Consider the following 14278-nt stretch of genomic DNA (forward strand, 5'->3'; position numbering starts at 1 on the left):
AACATGGACACAAACTATAAACCAATACTTGTAACTTAATGGAAGAGTGTATCTATTCATTAAGGTAAGTAATCCATTGCTTAGTCTACAAGAAAGGCTACAAGATGTGATACATTAAGAATCTAACTAGGAAACCTAATCCGATAAGGAATGCTTTAATGGGAAGCTTCTTGAGGGTTAAGTCACATATATAAATAAGATGAATTGGTCCCTGTTGCCACCGACTACTATTGCATAAGTTCTGTCCATTGAGAAACAAGTTGGTAAGTAACAGAAGGCCATATTCAGTGATCATGTTTAGCAGCTACATAAGATGGAATCCATGCCAGTAATTGCTGAAGGTAAGCCTTAATCCCTTTTATGATTGTTATGCATATGTTGTGAGCATGTAACTATGGTTTTACATATACACCTCATCCTAGAAGTGCCCTTGATCTCATCAATTCATTAGTACATAAAATTTTCTATGAAATCTCAATACACATGAAGATCGATTTTCTGTTACCATGGCACAAGCAATCATCAGCCCTCACTTCTGCAGTGTGTACCCTGTTGATCTTGGAATCGTTAGAGAAGTTCTGTCCGGTGACTTTTCAGTCAAGGATGTTAACGGCAACACTGTTTTCAATGTTAAAAGAGCATTTTGGAGCTTGCGTGACCGCCGAGTCTTAGTTGACGGTGCTGGATATCCCATTGTCACTCTCCAAAAGAAGGTTTATTCTTAATATTTGGTTATGCTTCACTGGCTATATCACTGATCGAGTCCTGTATTCTACATGTATAATTGCTGAGTACACATCATAGATGGAAAGTTTACAGGGGTGATAGCACGATATTCGAGGAATCCGGTCTTTAGTGTTAAGAAATCTTCGTTCTTTCAGTGAAAGACAAAATTGCACGTTTTCTTAGCACAAAATAAAGGAGAGCATGCCCCTGACTTCAAGGTAAAAGGAAGTTGCTATGAACAATCTTGTGTTGTATATGCCGGGAAATCCAAGTCCTCCAACAATATTCTTGCTCAAGTAAAAACCAATACGATGACTAGCTTAATTTATTTTATGTTTTAGTAAGAGCATTTTTAGTTGAGTCTCTATCTTTGCTACTGAACTATTTTGAAGAGAATGGTTAAATCGATTTTTATCCATTTTAGCTCTGTATTTTAACTTTTAACTATTTAAAACAATTTTGTAAAGTCGCCTGATATTATTTCGGGACCTCTAGATGCTTATTGTAATCAGAGTTTTAAGCTCAATGTCCCCCCCTTGTATTCAGCAGTTTCATTAATTAAGACTTAAGGGTAGCTGCACCAGTCCTTCTTTCAAAAAAAAAAAAAAACAATTTTAAAGTTGTGTGTATTTTTGTTAATTTAAAATACTTTTAAAGTTGTGTGTAATTTACATGTAAACTATTTTTTCTTTATTAAAAAAAAATAATAATTGAAAACTAGCTAAATATAGAAAACTTATACATACATATTTTAATAGTGGCTAGCAAAAATAACTTTTTAGCTACTTTAGCTCAAATTTGACTAAAAAATAACTAGCATTGCTAAAGATGCTTTTGTTCAAGTAAATCCTTATTTGTGTGTCTGGCCCAAACCCTAGGTTACTTGACCTAGTGGTAATAGGGTTAAATTAGAAGGATCTAGATATTCCTATTCAATGTATGATTACATTTCCTTGTATGATTCGGATTCTATGCATTGTAATCCTCTATATAAAGAGGCCTCTATTATCAATGAGAACACACAGTGATTCTCTCTCAAATATCGTTTCCCTTAAACACGTTATCAGCACGAAGCCCTAATCCTGAAACAAATAGCCAAACCCTGATTCAAGAAGCTAAAAACCTTGAATCCGAATACAAAACCTTGAAGCCTTTTCTGCCTTCACATCACACCTTGAAGAAATCGATCCCAGGATTCCAGAACCGGCGGCGCCACCCTAAGAACCGGCAGGAAATCTACCGAACCGGCCACCAGAAGCTTCATACAACCCGCAGCAAATATTCCACCGGTTCACCATCTTCCGGACATCCAATTTCCTCCAAATTTTGTCACCAGATACCTCTCAACCTGACGATTCAGGAACCGGAAGAAAAGGACCAAAAACCTGTCTAGAAGTTACTGAACCGGCAACCAAAAGTTCTTGCAGAAAACCGGCAGAAAAGAGAAAAAAACAAAAGAAAAAGGAGGAGGCAGCCCAAGCCGCGGCCCACTGACCAAGCCACGTCAGCAGCTACGTCAGCAGCACGTGCCACGTCAACACTGGACCCCACGGCCACGTCAGCAGTCAACCTGGTCAGCGGTCAACGATCGCCGGAGACTTTTCCGGCCATTTTCCGGCGACCTATTTCGAGGTATTTTTTTCTAAAAGTTCCCCTTTTAAAGAGTTTTTTAATTCAATTTCTCTTCTTTTTATCGGGGACTTGCAACCTCCCTTCTTCTACCCCCCTTTCTTTATTATAGGGGAGACCAAAAGCCGAACTGTGGGGGTTCGTGCTCACTCCAAGCTTGGAGCTTGTTGAGATCTCCAAACTTAGAGTTTGTAGAGAATTTATGATCGACCACTTACGTCATTGTTTCGATCTAATCCAATACCTCTTGGAATTGAATTTCTTGGAAGCAATTACGCTCAGAAATTCCTAATTTCTTGGAAGCAATTACGCTTAGAAATTTTATATGTTTTCGTGGTAGCTTTTACGCTCCGAAACTAACCCTAATTTCTTGTTCTCTTTCAGGATGAGTAACCTGAACAAATTGGACTTTGCTCCATTGGGAACAACTGGCTCTGCATATCATAGGTGGGTTCGTGATGTCCGCCAACATCTCAAGGCCGATGGAATCCTGGATACGATTCTCGAGCCTAGCCAGGACGTGCTAACTGTTGAGCAAGCTCAAGCTTTGGAAGCAAATAGAGCAGCCTTAGAGGCAAATAAGGCGAAAGCCATCATCCTAATGACCCGTCATATGGATGATTCGTTCCAGTACGAGTGTATGTATGAAGAAGATCCCAGAAGGCTGTGGGTCTCACTCGAAGAAAGATTTGGCAACGTCCGTGACTCCCTGCTTCCTGACCTAGAAGTGAGATGGCATAGCCTTCGCTTCTGTGATTTCAAGTCAGTTCTTGACTACAACTCGGAAGCACTTTGCATTAAACCTTTAATGGAATTATGTGGTAAAGAGATCACAAATGCGATGTTGATTAAGAAGACTCTCTCTACCTTCCCCGTCTCTGCATTGATGGTTGCTAAGAACTATCGAATTGATGTTACTGCAGGACGGATCACAAGGTTTCATGAGCTCATTGGAGCTATGAATATTGCTGAAAAGCATGACAACATCCTTGTGAAGAACTATAATTCGAGATCCGTGGAAATAGAGCATATTCCGGAATCCAATTATAGTCGCGCCCATAAGAGAAGGCGCCAAGAGCAAAACCCTAACCTTAGGGATACTTCTGGACTTCTAGTCCATATAATCGCTCTACTTGGGAAGGTAACCGCCAAAATATGCGAACACGGAACAGAAGAGGTAAACGTGGAAAGAGAGAGGGAGGCAACGCTTCTAGCCATGTTGGTGGCGCCACCAACACTAAGAGCCATTTAAATGACGCTTTCAAAGCGCCTCAATCAATGGAGTCTGAGCAAAGAGATGTATGTTCTCTATGTGGAGTATCCGGTCATTGGGCACACATTTGTAGAGCTCGTGAAGAAATTATTACCGCCTACAAAGCATATTGTGAAGCAAGATAAGCTCACTATGTGGAACAAGAAGATCAAGAAGATGATCTAGAGTAAGGGGTTGAAGACTACAAATCTGGCTGGGATCAATAGATCGCCAATTCTGTTTAAATCTTTATTTTTCCAAGAGATGTAATAGGCAATTGCCATATTTTTTGTAGTAGATGCCAATGGTTTAGTCTTTCTTCAAAGTAGGCTCACCCAAAGTAAGTGTGATGTTTAGGAAGGTTCTGAGATTAGTGGTACTTAAGTGAGCCTTGCTCCACCGACATCTCTCTACTCACCTGGTCACATTTATTTTGGAATTACCGAAAGAAGATAGACAACTACCATTGTTTTGCATTAGCTAGCATTTTGGATTAGATTTTCTTTGGTCAAAGAAACAATGATGTAACTCCATTGGCTTATGAATAAAATTTCGAGTTCTTTTCATTATGACTCAATTTTGATTCTGAGCATATTACTTTGTGACTACGATGGCTGGGCCATCGATATTAATTCAAGGACATGGAATAGCCCAAGTTCCACTTGCCAAATGGCACCTTGATTACTGTCACAGAAACTCTCTACGCTCTTAGGGCAAATCGTACCCTATAGCCAACGGATTCCATGTGAAAACGCATGTAGAGAACGGAAATGAGTTCCTTTGCAATACCTCTAATGATTGCTAACAAAAGCGCATCTTAGAGAAGTTTATGTGTCTCTTTAGTGGACTCTATGTCATTATTCGAGCTATTAATCCAATGAAGTTATGAGAGAATATCTCTTGGATTTAGACACATATTGGCTTTGTCACGACAGGATAGGTCATCCTGGTCATGATATGATGATCCGTCTACTAAAGACTTCACATGGACATCTTTTCTCTCGAGCAAAATGAAGCATGAATCAAAAGTTAATTCCTGGACTAAGTGTGACCGACGCTGCTGCCTAGGGCATCGCCTTCGTCCACCACCAGCCTAGGGCTGGCACAATCCCTATCCATGACGCCATGGATGGCGTCCATCATGGTGATGGCGCCCCAGTTGATGTTGCAATCACCAACTTGCTTCAAATAGCGTTTCAGACGCTCAGGCCTAACCAAAATTCTCATCGGTTGCTTTTAAAGCCTCTCACTCGTTTTACAAAGCCCGTTCCTTAGGGAAATTAGGACTGAGACCGTCCTATGCAAAGGATATAAAAATACTCATTATGTTATTACATAGAATCCGTGGGGATTCTGTGGACTAGTTCAACCAACTTGCGGACGTTTAAATATCTCATGGTGTTGGTTTGACACGCATACACGCTGGTCACGTGTTGTGCCATTGTCCACTTATAATGGTGCTTATGCTAAACTCCTAGCACATATCATATGACAACGGGCTCACTCCCCGAATCATCCTATTCAGTCAATTGGATTTGACTATGCTAGTGAGTTTACATCGAAGACTTTCGATGGTTATTGCATTGGGACGGATGTTGGACATCATATTCCCATGTACACACCCCAATGGTCTCGTGGAAACGACTACGATGGTCGTCAGGTTATTGGTAATGCGCACCAACCTCATTATATCAGCTTGGGGTGATGCAATATCGCATGCACCTATGTTAATTCGTCTACGACCCACCGCCACTCAATCTACCTCTGCCTTACAGCTAGTGACTGGGTACAAGTATCGTACTTACGCATATTTGAGTGTGCTATTTATGTGCAAATTACGCTGCCGCAGCGCTCTATGATGGGTCCTCACAGACGAATGGGCCACTACGTTGGATTTGAGACTCCAACAATCGTCCGCCACTTCATGCCCTTGCTAGGTGATCTCCTTACCGCTAGATTTGCGGATGTCACTTTGATGAGACAGTGTTCCCGTCGTTAGGGGGAGATAAGAACACGGATGTTCAGCAGGAACGACAGGAATTGTCGTGGCCTGTCCCCATTATGTCTCATCTAGATCCCCGTTAAAGTGACGAGATCACACAAATATGCTGCAAACATGCCTGCAAGAATGGACGTCCCTACGAGAGGACGTAACGCCACCCTACACGGAGGTAGGCATGGTGCCAACGCCAAAGAGAGTGGCACTCTGGTGTTACAGGCCATGGCCCCAGCTAGGATGCGTGGGAGGCCGGTGGGTTCGAAAGATACTTTGGCACATTCCAATCCTTTGATCATCAAGACTCAAAATCCGTCTCATGAGTATCTTCCGGGTTATGGTTATCGTTGGGGGACGCCTCAACGTCAAAACCTATTCCTGAGAATATAGAGCTCTATGAAAATTACACTAGTGTACATGAGACGTGGAATAAAAACTTCATCATAATTGATGATGTAGTTGCGCATTTCATTGCGTATGAGTTTGTTGAGTCCGATGATATCGAACCACGCTCCGTTGATGAATGAATGCCAACGTAGAGAGATTTGGCCTAAATGGAAAGATGTGATCCAGGTTAAGTTGGATTCTCTAACGAAGAGGAAGGTTTTTGAGCCAGTGATGCCAACACCTCCTAACATAAAACCTATGGATTAATGGGTCTTCGTTAGAAAGCGTGATGAGAAAAAGAGATGGCAATCTCGCCTTATGGCGCAAGGCTTCTCACAAAACGCCCTGCAATCGACTACGATGAGACATATTCTCTCGTAATGGATGTCATTGCACTCCACTACCCTGTTAGTTTGGTAGTTTCTGAATAACTGAATATGCAGCTTACAAATGTGGTCACTAAGTATCTCTATGGGGATCTAGATACGGGATGTACATGAAGGTTCATGGTGAACTTCATTTACCCAAGTCAAGTGGCTCTAGACCACGGAGCGCGTTTACAATAAGGTTGAAACGCTCACTAAAGTGACTACTTGATTGAGAAGGGATATGGCCGCACGTTTCCATAACAAGTTCCAGATTCTATCGCGGTTCATGTTGGACATGATCTTCATTGGAAGCCCTTAAAGAGTTAAGGGAAACCGCTGAACACTTGAAATCTGATTTTGAGATGAAGGATTTTGGGAGAACACGATTATGTCTCAGTTTGGAACTTGAGCATCGTGTTAATAGATGCTTAGGCATTTTGACAAGGTCAAGCCTTCAAGCACCCCCATGATCGTCCGTAGTCTTGATCCTGAAAAGGATCATCTTCGTCCAAAGGATGATGACGAAGATGTGCTAGAGGCAGAAGTGTCTTACTTAAGTACAATAGGCGCATTATTGTACTTAACTCAATGCACAAGACCGAGCATCTCATTTGCAGTAAACTTGTTAGCTAAGGTATAGCTCTGCGCCAACGCGACGCCATTAGATTGGTCTAAAAGATATCTTTCGGTACTTGAGATGTACGATTGATATGGGCTTGTTCTATCCCTATAGAGAGACGATGGATTCGGACCCATCACACACCAGGATCGCCGCCAACACTGGCCAGCGTCCACTATCCCCATCCCAAAACGACATGTATTTTGGAAGGTTTTGCTGATGTTGGGTATCTCTCTGACCCATACAAAGGCTATTCCCAAACTGGTTAAGTGTTCACCATGGGAAAAGACCGTGATATCTTGGAGGTCTACAGAACAGACCTTAGTCGCTATATCTACGAACCATGCGGAGATTATTACTCTTCACGAAATGGTTTGTGAATGTTTACGGATTGGATCCATAATTACGCATGTTCGAACAATTGTGGTTTGAAGTCTACCATAGATGAGCCTACGAGCATTTAAGATAATGCTTTTGGTTTTGAACAAATGAAGCAAGGCTACATCAAAAGCGACAACACCAAGCATAATCAGCAACAATAGACTCTCCTCAAGATCAAAGTGAACTAGGTTCAATCTGAGGCCAGTATGGCAGACTTGCTCACTAAGTCATTGCCTAAATTCCACTTTCGAGAAACATGTTGGTAGCATCGTTTGCGGAAGTTATCCGAACTCCAATGACCGTAGCCATCAGGGGGAGATGCAGACATCAGGGGGAGGTGTCTACATGTATGGTCTCGAAACGTGAAGGGTGTGTTGTGCTCTTTTTCCCCTTCGACCGAGGTTATTTTTTGTCCCACTGGGTTTTTGTTACTCGACAAGGTTTTTAGCGAGGCAACGAGAGAAGCACCGCGTTTGGGCGACACAAGGGGGAGTGTTCAAGTAAATCCTTATTTGTGTGTCTGGCCCAAACCCTAGGTTACTTGACCTAGTGGTAATAGGGTTAAATTAGAAGGATCTAGATATTTCTATTCAATGTATGATTACCTTTCCTTGTATGATTCGGATTCTATGCATTGTAATCCTCTATATAAAGAGACCCCTATTATCAATGAGAACATACAGCGATTTTCTCTCAATTCCCGTTTCTCTAAAACAGCTTTAAGATATTAGCATTGTTAGGACTAATTGTACGTATTAACATTGCAGATGCACAAGAAGCACACGGTTACAAGCGTGTTGTTTGGAAAAGACAATTTCATGGTCATAGTGTATCTAGGTGTTGACCAAGCACTTATCTTCGCACTGATTGTCATTCTTGATGAGATAAACTCTATTGGTTCTGCGTCTAATTCTATATTTGATTGTGCTGCTTCCAATGGAGACTAAGATGATCAAGCTTACTTTCAAGGTGTCTTGGCGAGTCTTGAGTGAGTACTCTTATGGATGATTTCAATCGATCATCTTTCTACTCATTCGTCATTATTTCCTTCATTCATGTTTTTCGAAAGGCAAATAAAGTTGCTGACCATTTTGCTAATCTAAGTAGGTAAGAGATTATGTCAAAATAGTATATGATGCATGTAGTCGATTCCTCTCTTATGTTCCTTAGCTTTTATATTTTGATGAGTGTATATATACGATCCCAAAGGAATCTATCTTTTAATATATTTATTTAAAAAAAAAAATCCAAAACATAGTGTTAGAGGTGACACACCCAAATTATTATTGAGTGCAGAAGTGTGCGCTAATAACAATTTCGGGTGTCGGCCGTGTCGCAATAACAAAGTGACAGTGCAGAAGCACAGCCCATGACAACATTCATGTCCTTTTTATTGCGCAACAGATTCGTTTAAAATTCGGAATTATGCGATTCTCGCAGGCGGTGACGCGGTGTTGTTTAACTCACACCCTCCCACCGCCTGCAAGTTTTACTCAATATTCCTCCCTTTGTAATCGCACTCACACCGAAAGATTCCTGCGCTCACGCCACTGTGTCATCAAGTCACCCCAAAATTTCGCATCAAAAGCCAACCCATAAATATCAGTTTCGACTTGGTGATCACTGATCAATATCAAACCAGAAAGCATTAAACTCAATTGACTCCGTTGGGCGAGAGATACGATGTCCTATGCAGTGCCGGTGCCTGCGGCTGGGCCGAGCTCTCAGCCGCTGGCAAACCCCGTGACGGTGGTTAGCCCGCAGTTCCAAGCAACCTACCCTGTGGATCTGGTCATCACTGAGAAGATGATGTCGATCAAGGAAGGTGCTTTTACAGTGTCAGACGTTAATGGAAATGTCATGTTCCAGATTAAAGGCTCCTTGTTCAGCTTTCATGATCGTCGAACTTTGGTCGACAGCGCCGGCACTCCTATAGTCTCCTTCCGACAAAAGGTAACTTTTTTTTTACACTACTGGTGAATCCCGTTAATAATGTTCCTTACTTGATAATCGTTACTGTTACTGCTTAAGTAGCTTGGTGTTGTAAGCTAGGTGAATGGCTACCCTTAATTCATGTTTTTCTCAAATTTCATCTTTATTAGAGTTGGATTCATTTCCATGTGTATGTCATGTCGCATCCGAAATGCTATGAAGGTCTTGTTTTGGGATTTTAACATCCGTTACTCATTGTATCTAATGTTTGGGAACCCGTGGGAAATTCTATATAGTTACAGGATTCATAGATATTATTGTCCTCTAGAGATTTGGATGATGCTCAATTCATCATTATGTATATGCTGCTTCCATTTTTCGAATTCTGTCTTCTATCTATTATTAACTTAATTGGGGAATCCCATGTAGATTATGACCTGAATCAAATCGGTTTTTTTGCAATCTCTATATGTCCACTTCTTTTTTTCTTTTCTTTTTTGGTATACGATCGTGTATTTTTTGATATTCTGTAGTTCCTTTGATTAGTTGTGCAAACTAATGAGAATGAAAACCTTAGGTCGTTGCACCAAGCTGAATTTCATTAACTTTGACATCTATGTATGTATATTCTCAGATATTGACGGCACATAGGAGATGGCACGTATTTAGAGGAGAGAGCTCAGACGCCAAAGATCTACTCTTTAGTGTCAAAAAGTCATCCCTTTTCCAACTGAAGGCAGAATTAGATGTGTTCTTGGCTGTTAATACTAAAGAACAAGCGTACGATTTCAAGGTCAAAGGAAGCTGGGGGGAAAGATCATGCACCATATATGATGGAAACAACAATATCATTGCACAAGTAAGGACTCATTATTCGATCTTCGTCAATTCCAATATCATCATCATCATGACTGATATAAGTAGTCATAATATACATTAATGGGATGATGAATAATTAGAAATGTCTTGTAAGTAAGGCTGATTGATGCTTGGTATATCGCCAAATGCAGATGCACAAGAAACATGATCTTAAAAGTATATTCTTTGGGAGAGATGCTTTTGCGGTGACTGTGTATCCTCATGTTGATTACGCCTTTATAGTTGCCATTGTGGTTGTTCTTCATGAGATTAACATGGACAGAAGTGGGCAGGACTGAAGCTGACGCTGCTGCTTTGTTATGTTCTTTATTAGAATATGAAATAAAATAATTTCCCTTATTGTCACTTTAATCTGTTAATGCACTCATGTCTCGATCCTAACTTTCACGTCAGTATGTAATAGTCCATCTTGGCTAAATTATGTACTCTCTTTAAGGTCTAATTCCTACTGTGAATAAATAAAGTCTGTTCCAACAACAACAACAAAAAATCTGGTAATTTTCTTGGAAAATTAAACCACAACTCCACGGGTACTTTATTGTGTGTTCTGGTCGATGAATATGATATGGATCTCTAAATATAATTGTGAGTTTTGAATGTGGGAAAATAGCTATAAAAAAAAAATTGTTCAATATTTTTAGTTCAGTTATTTAGAATAGATCTCAAAAATTATGTTTTACCAACAGTGAAATTATGACAATATATAATTTGAATAAAAAGTAGTCTAAGCATGGTTGTGACGTATGTGTCGTGGCATGCCAAAACATGTCAACATTGTCAACATTTTCTTTTATTGAAATTCTCCAATGACATAATCTCAGTATTGGTAAACCATGATTTTTAGAGACTTTTCCAAGTGCCGGACCGTAAAACTTTCAACCGAAGTCTTTTTTTTCTTGTGACTTATCTCGTTTTTCAACTTTGGGAAAATTGTAAAAACATTTTATTTTTTCAAGATTTTTGGGCTCCATCAGTTCTAGAATTACTTAAAAATCATGATTCAGCTGTGGAAAAATTTGGGTGAGAAAATAAGAATATGCTAATTTGGCAAAAAAAAAAAAAAAATTTGAAGGAATCCATGTGCTAGAATCCATAATTTTGAAGGAAAAACTACGATCTTGGATAAATTTTTATTTTTCTAGAGAAAGCCTCAGGGTTGGTTCCCACAGGGTTAGAAAAGTGTACGGTATGTTTAGGTGTGCTTAGCCTCGCTTGCATTGGCACTGTTCGCCTCACTTATATGAACGGGGACCATGGGGGTGGGCATGAGCATGGGCATCGTTAGCCTCACTAACAGAGAAGTAAGAAACAGGTTATTTTTGAAATTTTACTCATAAGTCAAGAACTTTCAGCAAGGAGTAATTATTGTGTGGTCCAAAATTATGACCACTACGTGTCCGTAATCTCAACGACTATGATGCAAATACGTGCATGCTGGGGTAAAGATAAGCAAAAATTAGACCAATTGTACATACCGCTAGTATTACATGTCACCAAGCATAAATAATGCCCTTTTAGTGGACCCACACGACATGGTGGGACTCAACCACCAACATGCATCACATAGATCGACATCCAAGCTACCTCATCATGGTGGAAGCCGGCCAAAATCTTACGAGGAGGCCACCCTCCCGACCTCACCAAAATGAGGAATGAGGGCTCCCTTACTTATAAAAGGGATCTTCCCACTTGGAAAAGATTTTATCCTTACTCTCTCTACTTGGGCCTCAAGGCCCATTATTGTATTTGTACTCCTCCCCTCCAAATAGTGAAATATTCTCAAGTGAATTAGTCTCCAAAGTCCTAACATAGGAGGTGAATCATGTGTCACCATACTCTCTCTATCTTGCACTTCTATCCAGACCCCCAATATCAATAGAAACATCAATCACTATGAAAACAAGATCACGTGGTCCAATCAGATTGTCCAAAACCACGGATACTAGTCGACATGTTGTGATTTTCACTGAACTCACGGCGTGTCGTAATTTTCACTAATATGAAGCGCACACATAAGGGTTAAATTACTTCTATGGTACTTGATGTATAGCCAATTGGAAATTTTGGTACCTAGTCTTCAAAAGAGGACAATGTGATACCTAAACTAAGGTTATATTTGATAGTTTGGTACTTCTGTTAATTTTTTCAGTTAAATGTAAGGATAAAATTGAAATTTAGAATATACGTATAAAAACAAATAAAAAAACATGAGTTTTGTGTGCTGATGACCATCAGCCGTAGGTCTTCATCATTTTTTGGGTCATTTTTTTTTTTTGACAAAATAAATATAGAGATTTCATTAATACGGTAAGGCTAGAATGACCATTACATATCCTTCCGCTACCATGTAAAAATAGTCAAGAAGTTGTGATGCTAACACACCACGGTGATACATAGGCTAGATCATTCATTCAACAAGTCATGCTCACTTATTCTAGTGAGCCTATGTACTATGAAAAACAAGCATAGTAATAGGCAATAAACCATAAAAGTCTACATCTTTTCTTTGCCCTTCAAGCTAGGGCTACCAGACTTTCCCGAATGCAAATAGGAAAGCACATCTTTAGTAGAGACTTGTTTCTTTGGCTAAGGAGGATTCTTGTTTTTGGACCCCAAAGGCCTCCCTTTTTTCTTTTTGACAGTGTAGTTTTCAAGGGCACCTCCTTGGGGCATCATCACTTCTGCAGGTACAAGCATGCCACCTGGTGTTTCAACTAGCCCCAACGAATTAGCATAAAGCTTGAAAGAGTCTGCGGGCTTCTTGACCTTTTTAGTTGGTACAGCACTACTACACAAAGTGAATCACACGACATGTAACAGACGACATACGACATTTTGGTGTTGTCTGAGTTAGTCAGACGACATATTTGTTATATATGTCGTTTCTTCTCAAACTCAGCCAACACATTGTAATCAATTGGAGTTTGGTAAAATTGATAACTTTAAGACAATAGTTATTAGGAAATGTGTTGTCTGAGAAATCAGAAAAAACAAAAAAGTTTAATTTATATTTATTTTTGTAGCCAAAACACAAATCCCTATCTAGCTCAATTCCCTCCCTTGGTCGTATCGAAACCAAAAACTTCCCTCCCTTTCTTGAAAAAAATTAGGTCATTCTCCCTCCCTTTCGCTCTCACCATCTCACCATCTCAGCAGCCTATCGAAACCAGAAATCGATACACTCTCACTCTCAGTCTTACTCTCTCTCGCTCTCGCTCTCGCCTCACTCTCTCTCTCCGCCTCTCACTCTCACTCTCTCTCCGCTCGAAGTCGCTACCTAGTCAGGTGGTTTACTCTCTCCGCTGCCTCAGCTCGAAGTCGCCGAAGCTTAAGGCCGCATCAACTCTGGTCGAGCTAGAGAATTGATTAGTCTACAGGTACTATATCCCTCTTTAATAGGGCCTTTGTTTGATTAGGGTTTGGAAATTTTCAATTTGGGTTTGTTGGGTATGATTGGGTTTGGGTTCTGACTCTAAGGTTCTGACTCTCTCCAATATTGCTTCGTCCTCTCTCTCAATCATCACCCTCCATCTCTGTCTCTTTGATTTGATTTATTGACTGGGTTTTCTGATATTATTCAGTTCTCAATCATATTGACAGATTTAGTTCTTCAGCTTTTGATCTGATTTATTGACTGGGTTTTCTGAAATTTGTTTTTTTTTTTTTCTGGGTATATGAATGTTTGGGTTTATTGATTGGATGGTTGCTGCAAATCTGCAATTGCAAATGAAACTGGGTTTTATGTTTTCTGTGTTGTATTGGTTTGAGTTCAGATAGTGGAAAATCAACCTCTTGAGGTTTTAGAAAGCTCAATTTTAGTGGGTACCAAATGATGGAAATTGAAAACATTGGATGGTCTGATGCTGATACCGCTACCACATATTCTTAGCTGACTATGTAAAAGTGATGGGTTTTATTGCATTGTTGGTTTTGTTCTTTGTGTTTTCAATTGACGACTTATAAATTGGTCAAATTTCTAATGCGAAAATGAGTGATGGGAATGGCGTTGATGCTGCTATGTACTTATGCAGCTTTTCATGATTGTGCAGATATTGTATCTGATTGGATCATAATAATCACTTGCTACAAGTAAATGAGAGTGATGGTTG

At 40.1% G+C, this 14278-nt stretch overlaps 1 protein-coding gene and 1 pseudogene across 1 annotated transcript; both read left to right on the top strand.

The window, feature by feature from the left end:
- Positions 1–506: 506 nt before the first annotated feature.
- On the top strand, positions 507–8305 carry LOC133722760 (protein LURP-one-related 15-like; annotated as a pseudogene).
- A 405-nt stretch (positions 8306–8710) lies between these two features.
- LOC133721324 (protein LURP-one-related 15-like) lies at positions 8711–10598 on the top strand. Its single transcript, XM_062147902.1, has 3 exons — positions 8711–9311; positions 9925–10149; positions 10301–10598. Exons 1-3 carry the CDS (start codon positions 9042–9044, stop codon positions 10445–10447), a joined length of 642 nt encoding a protein of 213 aa, XP_062003886.1. The 5' UTR covers positions 8711–9041; the 3' UTR covers positions 10448–10598.
- Positions 10599–14278: the final 3680 nt, after the last annotated feature.

This window comes from Rosa rugosa, chromosome 7 (assembly GCF_958449725.1).
Source record: "Rosa rugosa chromosome 7, drRosRugo1.1, whole genome shotgun sequence".
NCBI classification, from domain to species: Eukaryota; Viridiplantae; Streptophyta; class Magnoliopsida; order Rosales; family Rosaceae; genus Rosa; species Rosa rugosa.

Bases quoted from the DNA above. Each gene is read 5' to 3' on its own strand.
- LOC133721324 (XM_062147902.1), top strand. From the start codon at position 9,042: ATGTCCTATGCAGTGCCGGTGCCTGCGGCTGGGCCGAGCTCTCAGCCG. The intron at 9,312-9,924 runs GTAACTTTTTTT...GTATATTCTCAG, and splicing joins TAGTCTCCTTCCGACAAAAG to ATATTGACGGCACATAGGAG. The intron at 10,150-10,300 runs GTAAGGACTCAT...CGCCAAATGCAG, and splicing joins ACAACAATATCATTGCACAA to ATGCACAAGAAACATGATCT.